Source organism: Hippopotamus amphibius, chromosome 7 (assembly GCF_030028045.1).
Source record: "Hippopotamus amphibius kiboko isolate mHipAmp2 chromosome 7, mHipAmp2.hap2, whole genome shotgun sequence".
Taxonomy (NCBI): domain Eukaryota; kingdom Metazoa; phylum Chordata; class Mammalia; order Artiodactyla; family Hippopotamidae; genus Hippopotamus; species Hippopotamus amphibius.
The window spans coordinates 48094534-48112735 of record NC_080192.1 but is presented as its reverse complement, the minus strand read 5'-3'; the positions used below and the strand labels follow the sequence as shown (position 1 = coordinate 48112735).

Here is an 18202-nt window from a genome sequence, read left to right as displayed (position 1 = left end):
CGTAGTCGCGGGCTGAATGGGCGGCGGCGGAGCATGTGTTCTCCGCCGAGGCGGCTGCTCGCCTGGGACCCGAAGGTTGCATGCCTCTCCCCGGCCAGACCGTAAAGCCGGCGGCTGCAAGGACGCGGCGGCGGAGGAGGAGGCAAAGGGCAGCCGGAGACAGGCCGGGCGCCCCTTTCTGAAGGTGAAGGGCCCCGGCTCCGCGGGGGTAATGGCATCGCTGGCGGACCGAGTACGGGGCAACGGGCGCATCGCCGCCGGGCTCCTGCTCAACCTGCTGGTGTCCATCTGTATCGTGTTCCTCAACAAATGGATCTATGTCCACTACGGCTTCCCCAACATGAGCCTGACCCTGGTGCACTTCGTGGTCACTTGGCTGGGCTTGTACATATGCCAGAAGCTGAACATGTTTGCCCCCAAAAGTCTGCAGCCTTCCAAGCTCCTCCTCCTGGCCCTCAGCTTCTGTGGCTTCGTGGTCTTCACCAACTTATCTCTGCAGAACAACACCATCGGCACCTATCAGCTGGCCAAGGCCATGACCACGCCGGTGATCATAGTCATCCAGACCTTCTGCTACAAGAAAACCTTCTCCACCAAAATACAGCTCACGCTGGTGAGTAGCTCCAGCTGGGCGAGGCGCGCCTCTAACCACCCGCCTCCTGGCGTGGCTTTCTCCCCGGGAAATTCGAATAGGTAACCTTGCGCCACGCTTTTTCCCGTGATCTTGAAATCCACACGAGTCATTTGTGGGCATGTGAACTTCAGGCTTATCTGGGGAAGAAGAAAAGCCGTCTTGGCGCTCTGTTGGGCTTTTAGCCCGGTAGAGTGTGCTTGTGAGTTTTAAGAAATACTGTTTGATGGAAATCCTTAAATGCTATGATCGGTAAGAAAAGAAAGCTGTGTTGGGCGATGTAAATCTGTATCGGATTACGTTTATCTTTTGATAAACGTGAAATGTAAGTCTCAAGATGTGTTTGCAGCGACATGCTGTAGAGGTTTCAGCATCTTAATAAAAGAAGATAGACTAAAATAATTTAGCGCTTTATAACTTAGAACATTTAAAATACTAATGCTTTTGTTGTGTGTTTATGTTTACATATTGTTTAGATAGTAGTTTTGGGGTCCGTTTACTCGTATGTGCACGCATGTGGTATTTTCTTGCAAAGTGCAATGCATAGACTCATCATTTTACCCAGAATTGTAAATAGAACTAAATGTGAGGGTAAATACAGAATTATCATCTTTCACTTTGAAGGCACAGGATTAACAGTCCGTTTTTTTTTCATATGGAAAGAATATGTTTCAGTTTCCTAGTGATGTTTTTATGATTAACCTTGCAAGACACTGTGAAAGGAATATTAATTTTATGTCGCATAAGTATAATCTGAACAACATTTACCTCTTTTTCTTTACAGATTCCTATAACTGTGGGTGTAATCCTAAATTCTTATTACGATGTGAAGTTTAATTTCCTTGGAACGGTGTTTGCTGCTCTTGGTGTTTTAGTTACATCCCTTTATCAAGTGGTTGGTAATTTTTTTTTCTTTATGTGCCTTTTTGGCAGATTTCATAAATTTTGAAGCTGGCCCCAAGGTTTAGACAATACAGTATAGAAACAATAGACTGTTGGGAAGAAAGCATAATTGCATAAATTATCTGACTTAAGGTGAAGAGAAGAAAGGAGACAGAGAAACTTGGGTGTGATGCTCAGCAAGTACCTTCCTACCTGTTTGTAAGTGTATAACACCCATGCTTAACAATCTGAGTTTGGGGTAAAGCTATATTGTTTTCTGGGAAATCTTTACAAAATGAATAGTAAGACTTTTTACTTGAGGATTGGGTCTTTTGCTTATATTTATCATTTACTCTTTAATTATGGTGTTGCTATGAAGGAGTGAGTGCAGGTCCAAAAATTTGAACAGGAAAGGAAAATTTCAGATTTATACATCTTTGCCTCAGAAGATATGCTGCTGTTACAGCTTGTATATTCTAGTCATTTTCTATGTCAGTGTTTTATAGCAATGGGTATTTCACTTCTTGCACTAGCACGATGTCTTGCCTGTATCAGTCATTTATTTCAAATTTGTTCATGGCTTCACTTAGTTCATTACCATAAAATCTCAATAAGTATTTTTGTTTGTTTCTTGTATAGTGGGGAAAAGAATAATGAATGGCAAAGGGTACAGTGTAACAGTATTTTCTCTATACTGAAAACCTTGGACTGGAAATTCTGGATGTGCCTGGATGGGGAATCGGAGCCAAAATGTGTGACCCGTTTTACTTTTTTCACAAACATTCCCTGGTTATAAACTAAGGCATCCTTGTTATGAATGTTAGGAGTTTAATAATACAGCCTTAGCAACTTAAATTTTCTGGCAGTGGTCATTTCAGAAACATTGTTATGTGAAAATACTGGGGTTGAATACATTTCTTAGTGGCAGAGAAGCAGTTTAAATAAAAGAGAGCAGTGACTTGAAAAGATGGAGCACCACTCAGTCTTGTCACTGGGCCCCAAGATATTCTGTCTTTCACTACAGATAGAAATCAGCGGAAGTTCAGGTTTGTGCATTTGGGCATACTTCATTGAGTTTAAATTTAATTTTTTTAATTAGATACAGTACGTGAACATTCCTGTTTATCTTTTTTGTTAAATGGACTTTTTTTTTTTGACCCAGTATGGATTAATTATTAGATATAGTAAGAAATTTTATTTGTTGAATGTTAGAATTTCTGGTGTCCCTTACACATAACTTCAGTTCTGAGTACTCACTGTCCATGCCAATATGATCATTTTTGTTCACACTAGTTTCAAAATTGCTATAAATTGAAATCAAAGGATTCTGTATCTCTCAGGTAGATATTTGAAATGAGATCAACCAAGAAATGATTGTAGACTAGCTCACGGGCAAAGTTTTTGATTATCAGTGAGTGGTAAAAGTACTGGTACAGAATAGGTCTATGCCCCCCAAAATTCATCTTAAGGAAAGTTGTATTTTCCCATTATAACCTGGTGTAATTTCTAGGTTATTTCTTCTTATACTGCTAGGGTATTAAAAGAAATGAAGAGATGAGTGACCAGCTATTACTTTTAGTTGTAGAAAGATGGTTGAGGCTTTCATTCACTCAGCAGACATTTCTTCTGCTTTATGCTCAACCCTGATTCAGAGATAAAAAGCAGCTATAACCCAACATTGCAGAAATGCATGGAGACAGCTGATGGCAAGCAGTATAGCTCAGGGTGTGAGGAAGTTCCCGAAGAACACCAGGGAAGAAGGGGTACTTCTGCAAGAGGGTGGTAGTGAGGTAAGACTTTATGGGAAAGTTAACTATTTAAGTTGAAGAACGCACGGGAGTTCGCTTAGCAGAGAAGTATAGCAGAGGTCAGCGTTTCTTTGCCGTGATGTGTGACAGTACAGAGCGTTTTTGGGGAACTTGATTTGTTTGGTGAGACTGGACTGTAGTTGTGTGGTGGATGAGAGCAGACGACAGTCTTGAGTGTCGTGCTGAGGAAGTGTGCCCTTTATTCCACAGGCACCAGGAGAGTTCAGGTGGGCAGTGACTTGACCGTTCCCTGTGTTTTAGAAACTTCACTCTGATAGCATGAAGGATGAATGAGGGACGACAGGGTGATAGGCAGAGCAGTCAGGAAGTGCTCCATGGTTTAAGGGGAAGATGGGAAGGACCTGAACAAGGACAGTGGTACTGGACAGGGAAAGGAAAAAAAAAACATACTCCAGAGACCTTTGGAGAAAGAATTAGTAGGACCCGACTGAATGTGAGAGAGAGGAAAATAAGGAGTCTGTCTGATCCTTGGAGGAGATTATATCATTAATTATCAGACCAACACAGGAGGAGCTAATTTGGGGAAAGAAATAATCAGCTTAATCTTAAACAAGATCCTGCAGGTGATCTAAATGAAGATGGCCAGTAAGCTGTTGAAGGTGTGACTTAAAGGATGCTCAAGGAAGGAAGTCGGAGCTCTAGATGTCAGCAGATAGTGAAAGATCAGTCTGGGACAGTGAGGAAGCAGCGCAAACCAGAAGTTAGGTTCTTCTGAGAGAAATCTACAGGTTCTGCAGAGGGCTCCGACCGGAAGGGGGCTGAGAGCAGTCCTTCGATGTGGCCACTGGAGATGAAGGTGCCCTTTTGGGGAGCAGTTTCATGAGAGGTTGGTGGGCAGAAGCCAGGCTACACTGCGGTGAGGGCAAGTGGAGGCCTGAGAGTCACCACCATTCCAGGCCGTCTGTCCTGTGTCAGAGACACACAGCTGCCCAAAGAGGCTGCTGAAGCAACGCAGAGCTGGGCATACACCCTCTGCATTCATTTTTGCTTACTGTGGTTCCCCAAGCAAAAGAATCAATTCTTTGTCCTTCATGTTCACAGCAAACTCTTATTAAGGCTGGCAGGAATGTGCTTCAGATTTCCTGCTCTTCTATTTTTGTCCTGGTCAATTTCTATAGACTTAGATTTTATGTAACAGGATACCTGGACCTACAGGAAAAAGGATTATGTAGGCACAGTTATTCAGAAGCCCCGCTGTTCCTGCCAGATCTTATTCAGACAGTCCTATCAAGCTTTGTTTAAAGCCTCCTTTTCAGTTATATTAGTGAAACATTTTGAGAACTGATGGGATTTGAGGCTTTGCGGTGTTGGTTCTACTGAAAGATAGTCTTTTAGGGTTTGTGATTATCTAGTTTATTGAGGTGTGTTGGTGGGAGATTACTCACAGAAAAGTCAGCCATAAAGAAGACAGTTCCTTCTACCATTGGTTGGGTTTTCTGAAGTGAATGAAAAGACCGCACATACCTTTCTAGCCACACACGTTGGCAGCCACCTGGGATAACTGAGGTTTCTGTCAATCTCTAATTAAAGTCTGCCCTGCCCCCCAGTCTTCATTTTCGGGGCCATTTATAGAAAGAAGTGAAGTCTGACACTGCATCTGTATTCCTGCTTATCCTGCTTATAAATATTAGCCTGCTTATTCCAGCTTATAAATTTCCATTCCTGCCTAATTTTCCCAAGATCTCTTATGACTGTGGGGCCCCGTATGCATTGACTTTCCCCATTTACTAGGATCAGGAGGGAAGAGAGGATTGTTTTTCTGCTTTATAATTGAGAAGAAAATAGATAATCAGACATTGAATTTGTACTGCTCCTTTCATCCAGGGAGCTTAAAGGATATACATATATACTATTGATCTTTGAAATCTTGCTGAATCATTAGGCATTTTCCCTTCCCCAAGCCCTGCCCCAAACTCCCCCTGTGTGGCTGGAGTTGCATCTTTTGTTTGTTGAGTGATGCTGTTTTTTTCTGCCTAACGTGTTCTTTCTCCTACTTTTCAGTGGGTAGGAGCCAAACAACATGAATTGCAAGTAAACTCGATGCAGCTTCTGTACTATCAAGCCCCAATATCATCTGCCCTGTTGCTGGTCGCCGTGCCCTTCTTTGAGCCCGTGTTCGCGGAAGGAGGAGTATTTGGTCCCTGGTCAGTTTCTGCTTTGGTAAGTTCTAATTGTTTTGGTGTCTAAGAAACAAGATAATAATAATTTCTCCATTGTTAATGCAGTTTTTAGTTTTCAGAGCACTAGCTCAGATCCATGCTCACATTCAGTCTTCATAATCACCCTTTAAGGGAGTCAAGGTGAGGATTCCTCATTAGATGAATAAACTGAGGCACAGAAAGATTAAGGCACTTTCTTAGGGTCAAACAGCTAGTTGGTGGCAAAACCAGGACTAGAATTCAGGTCTTCTGGTGCCTGGTTACTGTGCTGAGCATGCCAGGCTATTGCCCACCAATACTTCGGGCATTTATTTTTTTCTTATAATGAAAATATAGCTCTGTTGATTTTATTGTAATAATATAAGTAGTACATGCTCATCATATTTTTTTTTTTTTTTTTGGCTGTGTTGGATCTTTGTTGCTTTGCGGGCTTTCTCTAGTTGTGGTGAGTGGGGGCTACTCTTCGTTTTGCTGTGAAGGCTTCTCAGTGCAGTGGCTTCTCTTGTTACGGAGCATGGCCTCTAGGTGCACGGGCCTCAGTAGTTGTGGTGCACAGGCTTAGTTGTTCTGCAGCGTGTGGGGTCTTCCTGGACCAGGGCTCGAACCCGTGTCCCCTGCATTGCTAGGCGGATTCTTAACCACTGCACCACCAGGGAAGTCCTCGTTGTATGTACTTTTGAACCTACATAGAATTATAAAGTGAAGGTGCCCTCAGATCCTGCCACACTAAGATAATCACCTTTACTGTTTTGGTGGTGATCATTTCATGGATCTCTTTCACATACACAGATACATGCATGTGTGTGTGTGTTTAATTTCATATATATGTAACCATATGATATATTATATAAATACATAATATAATTATATATATATGTTTTTTTCTTGGCTGCACCATGTGACATGCGAGATCTTAGTTCCCCAGCCGGGACCAGGAATCAAACCCCGGCCCCCTGCAGTGGCAGTGTGGGGTCTTAACCACTGGACCCCCAGGGAAATCCCCAAGTATGCTACTTTTATCATGGGTTCCTTTTCCCCAGCCCTCCTACCCATACACGTGTCAACATCCCATTACCTCACCCTTGCCCCTTAAAGTAAGTCATGTTAACACGTTTGTTTTCCCATACATACATACCCACATATGAACACACACAACATACACAGGCACACAGGCACGTATGTACACGTAAATCACACCCTGGTTTTTTACAGAAGTGGGGTCATACTACACATGATTTTCTGTATCTTGCTTTCCTCATTTAACAGTGTCTCACGAAAATCTTTTCGGTTCATTCTTTCCATGCCTGTATAATAGTTCCAGTTCTTAACCACGATGGATGGTATTGTAGTAAACATCCTTGTACATGTGTCCCTATGAGCTGGTACTTTTTATTCTATGGAATAGAGTCCTAGAGTGGAATTGCCAGATCAAAGGGGTTTATATGTTGGTGACATGATTTTAATAAAGTTAGAAAGTATAATCCCCCTACTTAGAAAGGAACTTACGCTTCTCATACTTTTAACGCAGTCAGTGGGAATTCTTTTTTTTTTTGGTGGTGTTGATTTATCAAACTTGTGTAGTCCTTACTCTGCTCCAGGCACTATTCTAAGCTCTTTGCGAATATTAACTTATTTGATCCTCATAACAACCTTATTAGGTGTTTACTGATGAGGAAACAGAGACAAAGTGTTAAGTACCTGACTCGAGATCCCACAGCAGAGCCAGACTTTGAATCCATGCATACCAGATCCAAAGTCCACATTTTTTTTGGGGGGGGGGGGCATGCCACGCAGCTTGTGGGATCTCAGCTCCCCAACCAGGGACTGCAGGCACCAAATCCTAACCACTAGGCCACCAGGGAACTCCCCCGAAGTCGACATCATTAACCACCTGTGAGGCTGCCTGTGAGCAGGTTGATCGTTGTTTCGAATTCATATACTTTAGCATTTGCCCTCTTTCCCAAGGTGGAAATCACTGGACCATGTCTCAGATAATATTTCCTCTTACTTTTACAAAAGTTCTAACTATCTTAGTCATCTGTCATTTCAACCACTGCAATCTGGCCACCTTGGACTAGGAGGGGAGAGGCTTTCTGTGACTGGCCCTATGACAGATTTGAAAGCGAGGACCTACCTCAGCAGAAAGGCTGTAAAAAAAGGTCAAAGAAACAAGAGCACAGCAGTCTGAGGCCATTGAATAACGGAAAGTCACCTTCATTCCTTCTTGTCCCTAGAGGGCATCATTGCCTCAAAGTAGAGCATGTAATTGTGGTCCCCCTGCAAATATAAATATTTATTTATTTATTTATTTCTGTGGTTGCACCGGGTCTTAGTTATGGCAGGTGGGCTCCTTAGTTGTAGCATGCAAACTCTTAGTTGTTATATGCATGTGGGATCTAGATCCCTGACCAGGGATTGAACCCAGGCCCCCTGCATTAAGAGTGTGGAGTTTTAACCACTGTGTCACCAGGGAAGTCCCTGTAATTGTGGGGTTTTTTGTTTGTTTTTGTTTTGTTTTGTTTTTTCAAAATGCAGTTGTGTTTTTAATGATGGGCCAGGCCATCAAGAAATAGGCACATGACATTCTGTGAACTCAGTAAAATTAATGATGATACATTTCTAGAAACAGTTTTAAAAATCTGTAAGGAGCAAGTTTCTCTTAGTTGAATATTTAAAGACTTCACTGTTGTAAAACAAATAAGGTGTTAACTGTTTCTACCTAAATAGGCTGCAGATCCAACTCCCCTGGTCCTCTTACGACCGCGCTGATTTAAAAACTGAGAAAACCAACATAGGACAGAAAGAATCTTCAAATATGACATATTTTCTTTGGAATTTAAACTTAATAATTTAAATCGTAACTAATATTTTCTCCAAATTCTTTTATTTCAGAAACAGAAAATGGTTTTATAACTTTTAAAATGAAATTATGGGCTAGGTTTGGACAGAGTGTTGTGTGTGTCTACAGTGGTACAGCCGCCTTGTCCCCATCCTCAGCCAAGTCGGTTTACTTGCCGTCCCATGCACACACCTGGTCTTTCATGCCTCTATGCTTTGACCCATACTGTTTCCTGCCTCTGTTATTTCTTTCTCTAATCTGAACATACATTTGAAATCCAAAGACTTTTCTTGCTATCCCAGCCCAAAAGGACATCCCCTGTCTCTTAGAGAGTCCTGTAGAACCTGTTGTCGGTTTGCCTGTTAATGAGTTAGAGCTCATGACTCATTTTCTTTTCTTGCCTAAGCTGTTCATCTTGTATTGCACTCCCTCTTTCATGTGGTTAAGAGGTAACATAGCAGAGCAGGTTAGGAGCAGGGACTCCAGAACCAGACAGCCCTGGGTTTAGATCTCAGCCCTTCCACTTACAGGCTGTGTGTCTTAGGCAAGTTGCTTTACCTCTCTGAACTCTGTTTTCGTGTCTGTAAAAAGGGAAGATATTTTGCTCTCTTGTGACTGTTTGCAATGATTAAATCTTAATATGTATAAAATATTTAGAACAATTTTTGGTGCATAATAAGTACTATGTAAGTAGAAGCTGTGATTATCAAGATTTTTATTATGTCCTCAAGTGGTTTCTAAGATCTTTGAGGACAAGAACCCATTGTGTTCCTTACGAGGCCTGGCCTAGTGTTGTAGATACCCAGTGAATGCCCGCTGATTCAATTTCAATAAAAATAAATATGAACAATTCAATGGAAAAAAGATCTGGAAGGGTATGTGCCAAGGTAATAACAGTGGTGAGTGGTTGGGATTGAAAGAATTCCTTATAAGTGTTTTCTTCACAAGGAAAACATTTTTTTTCTATCTGTTTAATTTTGTATGCGTATGAGATGATGGATGTTCTCTAAACTAGCTGTAGTTATCATTTCATAACATGTATAAGTCAAATCATGATGCTCTACACCAGAAACTTACACAGTGCTGTATGTCAATTATAGCTCAATAAAACTAGAAGGAAAAAAAAAAGAATTCTTATGTTCTTTTTGTTCATCGTTATTTTCTGATTTTTCTGTAATGAATATGTTACTTTTATAATAAGAGATTAGTACAAAATAATTTTTCTTTGGCTAGATAAGAAAAATGAACCTGGAAATTTACATTCAGAGGCAGGATATTGTTGAAGAACTTTCCATTGCATTTTGTAGACAGAATTACATTTCGAATAGTACTCATTCCGCTCTTTTACCTGCAGTTCCTATCTCCCAGTTTGATTCTCTTTAAAAATCTTGTTTTTAATGGTTGATAGAAGTGCCTGATGAAGTGTGTTTTCGCTTGATGATTGTGATGATTGTAGCTGCTTTGCATTAACGATTCTTTTGGTTTATTTGTAGCTGATGGTCCTGCTCTCTGGAGTAATAGCTTTCATGGTGAACTTATCGATTTATTGGATCATTGGGAATACGTCACCAGTCACGTATCCTTTTCCTGACAACTTACAAATGCGTAGTCTTTTATAGTCTCCAAAACTCTGTCACATTGATTTCCTTATTTGAGTCTCACACTTACTGTTGCATGGCCTAAACTGAATAGAGTGAGTTTTTTGTAGTCTTTTACTAGAGTCTGTGGAAATTTAAAGAACTACGAACTGGGGAAATGGGTTAGCCTTCTGTATCATAAATGCTTTTGAATTTTCTTAGGGAATAGGTGATCTTTTCCCTTATCAGAATGAACATAGAGCACCATTCTTTGCACGTAGTGGGGTTAAATAAATATTTGTTGAGTGACTAATGGGGTGGATAATTAGGTTTTCCATCACTTTTCAGTTATCGATAGTTTGATAATAATAAGGTAAAGGTGTGGTTAATCCAAATAACAGAAAATAATTTCAGACCAGTCACTCTGACTTTTGAATTTGTTTTTGTAATTATCTGACTATGGAATGGGTGTGCCTGCTTTTCTCACAATTACTTCAGATCAAGAAGTGAGGTCAGGGCTTCCTAGGTGGTGCAGTGGTTGAGAATCCACCTGCCAATGCAGGGGACACGGGTTCGATCCCTGCTCCAGGAAGATCCCACATGCCGCGGAGCCACTAAGCCCGTGCGCCACAACTATTGAGCCTGCGCTTTAGAGCCCGTGAGCCACAACTATTGAGTCCATGTGCTGCAACTACTGAAGCCCACGCTCCTAGAGCCCATGCTCCACAACAAGAGAATCCATGGCAATGAGGAGCCTGCGCACCACAACAAAACAATATGTTTATTTTGTGCCAGGCACTGTTTGAAACACCTTGTACGAATTAAGCATTTAGTTTTTGCATGAGCTCAGTTAGGTAAATTATCTGCAGAGGAGGAAGTGGAGGTGCAGAGGGGTTGAATAACTCACTTGGAGTCATCCAGCTGAGACGTGTGGTGTCCAGATGTGAACTCACGTCGTCTGGCCCCAGGACTTGTGCCCCACGCTGCCAGATCAGGGCATCCGAGCATGTGCCCTGATGAAGAACGTCCATCCGTTCATTCACTCAGCAAATACTTATTGAACGCCCACTATAAACCATTCCTTGACTTAATAAACATTCACATACTGAATACCTAGTGTATGTCAGGCACTGGAGATAGAGTAGTGAACCAAAGAGACAAAAATCTTCCCTCTCACAGGCTTAAATTCTCAGGAGGAAGACAGGCTATAAAGAGGAAAAATAAGAAAAGTGCATATACAGTGTTAGATATCGTTATGTGATAAGGAGAAAAAGATTAAGCAGGAAAGGGGATATGAAATGTTGGGGACAGGGTTGAAGGTTAATGGAGGGTAGTCAGGAAGGCCTCAGCAAGATGGGTACTTTTGAATAAAGACCTTAAGGGAGTGAGGTTTCATTGTGCACCGCAGGATGGGTAGCATTCCAGGCAGAGAGAACAGCAGGTGAGAGGCTGGAGGGAACAAGAAGCCTGTGTGGCCGGAGCAGGAAGAACAAAGGGTAGGTTTAGTAGGACTCAGAGAAACGGGGGCCCGACTGAGCAGAGCTTTCACGTGAGATGTGAAGCCATTGGAGTTTTGAGTGGAGAAATGACATGATTTTATGTCTGTTCTAGGAGGGTCCCTCTGGGCTACTTTGTTGAGAAAAGACAAGTCAAGGTTTTTCAACCTCAGTGCTGTTGACCTTTTGGACCAGGCAATCCTTTGTTACAGAGGCCTGTCCTGTACCTTGGGGGATGTTTTGCAGCATCTCTGGCCTCTACCCACTAGATGCCAATAACACCCTCTTTCCCCAGTTATGAAAACCAAAAATGTGACCAGACCTTGCCCAGGTGACAAAATCATGCCCTGTTGAGAACCACAGTACAGAAAGGGGCAAGAGAAGAAGGGAAACCATCAGGAGGCTACTGCAATATGCTAATTCAGAAACCACGGTGCTTTGATACCAGCACAGTCGCAGTGGATATAGTGAGAAGTGATTGGATTCTGGATATATTTTCAAGTAGAGCCAACAGGTTTTGCTGGCAGATTGGATGTGGAGAATGAAAGAGGAAACAAATTGACTCACCCGATTTGGGTCTGAGCACCTGGCAGAGTGGAGTTGCCGTGGACTGAAATAGGACAGCCCAAAGGAGGCTTGGGCGTGGGGTGGGGGGGAAGACCAGGTGCTCAGTTTTGGGTAAAGCAAGTCTGAGAGTTCAAGGTCAAGGTCTTGGCTGGAGGTATTCTGGAGGGAGTCAGTGGTGCATAGGTATGGTTTGAATCAGTGAGCCTGGCTGAGATTAGCGAGCAAACAAGTGGGAAAAAAAGAGGCCCCCAAAGAATGAGTCCTGGGTCACCTTGGTGTTTAGAGTTTAGAGATGACAGGAGCCAGGCGGAAGGGGCAGAGGAGGAGCAATCAGGTGGAAGGAAGGAGGACAGGGTGTAGAAACCACATGAGGAGGAAGGAGAGTCAGCTGTGTCCAAGACTGCTGACAGGTCATGTTCAAGGAAGACTGGTAATGGAGGAAGGGGTTTTGTGAGGTTGAGGGCACTGACGATTTTGACGAGAATGTCAGAGTGTGCAGATGGAAGCTGACTGGAGCAGAGTGGAGAATTAGAGGAATTAGAGACGTCTAGTATAGATTGCTCCTGTTTTTGTTTACAAAATGATTCAGTGAAGAATTTCTTTAGATTTGCCTTTCCTCTCGTATAAATATCTTTAACAGATCGTGACCACTTAAAAGAGATGCTGAGGAGGGAGGAAATGCTCAAGTGTGGGAGCCAGTGCACTTGAAGATAGCTCATGATTGAAAGTGAAGCCTGTTTTGTTATGGTTATAATTAACATCCTTGGGAAGGTCCTCTGTCCCACAGGAAAATTACCCCTATTGGGTCAGGCTAGCACAGGCATCCTGGTTGACTTGGCCTGCGCTCTCCTCTCCAAAAGCAACTTCTAGGCTGCTCAGTTGGGCTCAGAACCGAGGAGGGAGCCTGGGCTTTGAGGTTGAACAGGTCCAGGTGTGCAGGCCTGGCTCTGCCGCTGCCTGTGGGCCTGTGTGAGTTGTGGGAGATCTTGGGTCTCCTTCTCATCACTTAGGAAACGGGGGTCCTGGTACCTACAAGGTTGGGTGAGTGAGAGAACACGTGTCCAGCACCTGGCAGGTGTTTGTTCTGCAAAAGTACTGCCATTGATAGCTGGCACATGGGGTGCTCCCTGCATGCTTGAAGCCTCGCACATGTTAGCCTAGTTAATCTGCACAATGACGCTGAGGCAGGGTGGTGGCTCTTTCAAGTGCTGTTATTACGACGTGTAGCTGGGGACATACTCGACATCTGAAAAATAATGAAGTACTAATTCATATAGAAAAAACTAAAATACGGTGAGAAGATAATTTATAAAAGAACCGTTTGTGTGACTTTAGTTTGTCTTTTACGTGAACGGTGATTTGGAAACACCCTGATCCAGCAGCAAGTTACTAGCAGTAAACTCATCTCAGTCATGGACTTTGGAGTTAAATAGACCCATCTATGTTTGGCCCTCTGGCTCTGCCACATACTGACTCTGTGATCTAAGTTACTTAAAATCCTGTAGCCTCTGCAGTCATAGATGGGAAGAGTGATGCCACAGTGAAGAGAAATGTGATGCTGACGTAGAATGGTGTCATATGTGCACCTGGCATAGTGCCTGGTGTGTCATTGGTGTTCAGTGGTCGTCCCTCCCCTGTCCCAATTCCCTCCTAAACTTAAGCGCACTGGCGGTGTTGACCTTGAGTCAGCACTCAGGCGCCGTACACATCTCACCTCCTTTGCCAAGGGGAGTTTAGAAACGGTGCCATGAAATAGCTCTACAAAAGACCTTCTCTGGACCTTGTTCTGAATCTCTTTCCCAATCTTGTATCGCAGCCCCTTTTCTCTTTGGAGAGGTCCTCAGGGAGAGTTGTGGCCGTCTCCTGTCACTGATTAATTGCTAAAACCTACCTGAAGAAACCAGCACTTCAGTGAAGTTCCTGTTCTTTAGATGGGGGGCTGCTGTTCAGTCTGTGTTTCACGCACTTCTCTCCAGCCACAGGAAGCCTTTGCTTCATGTGTGTGTGTGTGTCAGTATAACATCTAGCTTGTTATTCTTTTTTATCCTTATCCAAAATCCTCAGCTATAACATGTTTGGACACTTCAAGTTCTGCATTACCTTGTTTGGAGGATATGTCTTATTTAAGGATCCATTGTCAATTAATCAAGGTCTCGGCATGTTATGTACATTATTTGGCATTCTTGCCTATACCCATTTTAAACTCAGTGAACAGGAAGGAAATAAGAGTAAATTGGTGCAACGTCCTTAAGTAGGTTTTTGTAGAGAAAAGAAAGTCGCCCCAAGAAGATAAAAAAAAAAAAAAGTCTTGAGTGTACAAGTTACTTTCAAAGAAAAAAGCAAAAATTATATTACAAAATACACAAAATGATGATTTGCAAGAAGTAACACAAAAGATATTTTATTCATAAATATGACTTTCTTGGGAATTCCCTGGTGGTCCAGTGGTTGGGACTCTGAGCTTTCACTGCCAAGGGCGTGGGTTTGATCCCTGGTTGGGGAACTAAGATCCCACAAGCCATGCGATACAGCCAAAAATTTAAAATAAATAAAATAAAATAAAGATGACTTTCTCTTTTAGAGTACCTTTTTGAAAAAAACTTAATTCTCTAAAACATGGCTCATGCTTCTTTTCAAAGGTGATTCTATGACATATATAGGATGGTTTGGTTATATCAAATGAAGTACCTGAAATTGTATTTCTATAATGGTGACAGAGGAATTCAGATCACTGTACTACAAATGTGTAGTGATTTTTAAGGAAGGACACGTAGGACTCCTCTGCTTGCTCGTACATGGTCCCCCAATGTGAGCTCTGTTATAATTTAGGCCAAAGTATTCAAGTCGGAATTTAAAGCTAGCATTTCTATTTTAGTTGTTTTAGTATAACTTCCTGCTAGATGTTATTAAAAACAAAAACAAAAAACTACAGTTCCTGTAGATATTCTCTTGTTTTTGAGCTCTCAGTGAACTCTAGAAACTATACCTGAAGTTAAAAAACAAAATAGCTCCATGTTTAAATGGCTCAAAGAAAAGACTACGGGAGGAATTGAGCAGATTTCTTCTTATTCTGGTGACTGTTCTCCTGGCCTCTTTGAGCATTTCATGTTGGTAATTTCTTAAGACTCTCTCCCTGCTGTCACTCCCTACCCGCCACATGTGAGGCATCCGTGGAGCTTTCTTTAGTACTGAAGGGCTTGGCGTGGACTACGTCAGCCTTTCTGAGGGGGTTGAGGAAAATTCTTGAGCAGCAAGTCAGGGTAAATGTTATCAAAGACTAAGCAGAAACTTGGTGAAGATATGAGGAAAGATTTGAAAGAGAAGTGGAGAAATAGTCAATATTTAACAAGTTCCATGAGTTTAAAGGGATAATTTTAAAATATAAGTTACAGGGGAAATACATGATTTCTACTTAAGGAAATAATAGTGCTGCATATTTAATTGCAAAATCTGTTTATGCCTTCCAGCTTTTGACATTGGAGAATTCAAAGCAGTTGTTGATAACCTCTCACAATAAATTGACTGAAACAGATAATCCCTCTTATAGTAAATAATTCTTTTTCTAAATATTATTTAGAAACTTTGTGATAAAACAACTCTTAAGAAGATAGAGAGCCACGTGTATAAAATATACCTAGGATTATTTTTTTCCTGGCCTATTTGAAATGAAAAGCCTCACTGAAAACCTATTTTGACAGAATTTCAGTGTTTCTGTCAATCTGTTGTGTGATGTTTACGTGTGCTTTTCTGTTTTTGTTTTAAATACTTTGGTTATTGTCAGTTTCCAAAGATACATTTTATTGTGCCAAGAAACACAAAGCAGTTTGTCTTGTCAGATGAGCCTCAGGAGTTATGTTTGTCTAAGAAATGTTCTCTGTGAATGTTTAAATTTATAATTATTTCCCCAAAGCTGGAGAGAAGTATTTCAGTATTTCAAAGGATCATGCAACTTCTGAGCACTAACAGCTGAGTTGATTTGTGCCATGTGCAAATTCTTCTGAACTGTAAATACAACTTGGGGGTGGGATTTATAATAAACGTTGGGGAAAGTTAAAGTAAACGACTGCTGTCAACAGGAATGTAAGGAAGGTTGAAGCAAGATAGCATGGGGGCTACGTATTTATAAGTGAATAAAATATGTACTACTGGAACTAGAATCTGATAAACATTTTTTGCCCTGAAGACCATCTTCCCATTGAAAAGCAAATTCGTTGGGGAAAAATGTACCAGACGATGCGGACCAACCATAGAGACAAAGCAGAAGTGCAGTGCTGTGGAAGAAAACGTGCTGGCTGTCCTTTTGTTACGGATGTGGCTGCGCTTGTTTTTTTATTGTATACCAGATGACTGGACTTCAGTTTTTACCTGTCATAAATAAAGAGAGCCTGATGTTTTTTACTTTCGAATTGCATGTAAGAACCAGCAGAAGAAGGATGGCATCTGTGTGTATGCAGGGGTGACACTGGCCTGTCCAGCTCCCAAATATGCAGCATCTAATGGAACAAAATCCTCATCTCCCTTTTAAAACAACATAAAGGAGAAATCTTTCTCTATGACATGAAGCAAGCTTTCTCTTGCATTTTTAAAAATACTTTTTAAATCTTTCTAGTTTCAAATCAGTAGTCATCTTTTCTAAAAAATCTACTTAAACGCAACAGCACTCATTGAGCACTCTACATTGACCCCATCGGTGAATAGTTGTTGGGTGAATGGCCAAAGGAGAAAGTCTGATTAAAAGAATGAAGACCAGATTTATTAGATATATTCTGTTTGACATTTCTGTTTCCAAACTTGAATGGGATTATACTTGCTTACATCAGGAATACAATGATCATTTCATTCATTCAACAAAGGTTTATTGGACATATATTATGTGGCAAGTACTGTGCTAGGCACTGTGCAAAAACAGTCCTGTGTTCCCTGTGATATTAAAAGACATTAGTCTAGCAGAAAACATTGACAGTAATTAAATAAAAACATGAGTTTATTATTACACATCCAAATAGTAAAAGGAACATGGTTCTCTGGAGTGTGTAACAAAAGAATCTGGGCCAGGATTGGCTGTCAGTGAAGGTGTCCACGAGGAAAGGACAACTGAGCTGATATCTGATGGGCATAGAGAAGTTAGCTGAGCAAAGAGGGAGGATGGCATTCTGGTAAAAGGGAGTAGCCCATACAAAGGCCCATTGGTTGGAGGAGTTTATGATGAGTTTAAAGCACTGCAAAATGATGGAGTGTAGAGACTACATTTAGGGAAGGGGAGATGTGGTATAACATGGGACTGGAAAGGAAGGCCAGCCTGGGACTGTAGAATACCTCGTAGGCTGTGTCAGGGATCTAGTAAGAGCAACAGGGAGTGTTCTGAGCATCATCACGGTCGACCCCTTTGTTTTGAAACAGAGGGAAGAGAACCAGAGAGATGATGAGATGACTGTAGTGAGATGTGATGGCTGGAGGGGGGTTGGTGAAATTAAGGAAGTGGGTAGTTAAGAGGATTTAGTGGATGGGATCAAGTAGACTGGAGATGGGTTGGAAATGGAGGGCGCGGGAGGGGATGAGGTCAAGAATCACACATGGTTGATTTGGGCAGCTTGATAGAGGATGGTGCCACTCTCTGAGGCAGGAAACACGAGAAGAGGGTTGGGGTGGGGAGGATGGTGCCTGAGTTCATACAGAGCCATCTCGATTTTGAGGCATCTTTGAGAAATACAGTTAATTAATCAAGTAATCAGATATACAGGTCTAGAAGTCAGGAATTGTTTTTTTTTTTTTTTTTTAATTGAGGTATAGTTGATTTACAATATTAGTTTCAGGTATACAGTTTGGTGATTCAGTATTTTTACAGATTATATTCCATTAAAAGTTATTACAAGGTAATGGCTGTAATTCCCTGTACTATACAATATGTCCTTGTTGCTTATCTGTTCTATACATAGCAGTTTGTTTCTCTTAATCCCATACCCCTAACGAGCTCCTCCCGGCTTCCCTCTCCCCGCTGGTAACCACTAGTTTGTTTTCTATATCTGTGAGTCTGTTTCTGTTTTGCTATATACCTTTATTTGTATTACTTTTTATATTCTACAACAAGCGATATCATACGGTATTTGTCTTTTTCTGTCTGACTTTTTTCGTTAAACATAATATTCTCTAGGTCCATCCACATTGCTGCAGATGACAGAATTTCATTCTTTTTCTTTACAGCTGAGTAATATTCCATTGTGT

General features: G+C 41.6%; 1 protein-coding gene across 2 annotated transcripts; it reads left to right on the top strand.

Moving 5' to 3' along the window:
• The first annotated feature begins 12 nt into the window (after positions 1-12).
• SLC35E3 (solute carrier family 35 member E3) lies at positions 13-17451 on the top strand. Of its 2 annotated transcripts, XM_057740690.1 has the most exons (5): positions 13-613; positions 1416-1526; positions 5344-5502; positions 9834-9916; positions 14045-16304. In XM_057740690.1, the coding sequence occupies exons 1-5, from the start codon at positions 17-19 to the stop codon at positions 14229-14231; spliced, it is 1137 nt and encodes a 378-aa protein (XP_057596673.1). In that variant the 5' UTR covers positions 13-16; the 3' UTR covers positions 14232-16304. The 2 variants fall into 2 exon arrangements, with proteins under 2 accessions (XP_057596673.1, XP_057596674.1); XM_057740691.1 differs by lacking the exon at positions 9834-9916 and having other exon boundaries at positions 16164-17451.
• Positions 17452-18202: the final 751 nt, after the last annotated feature.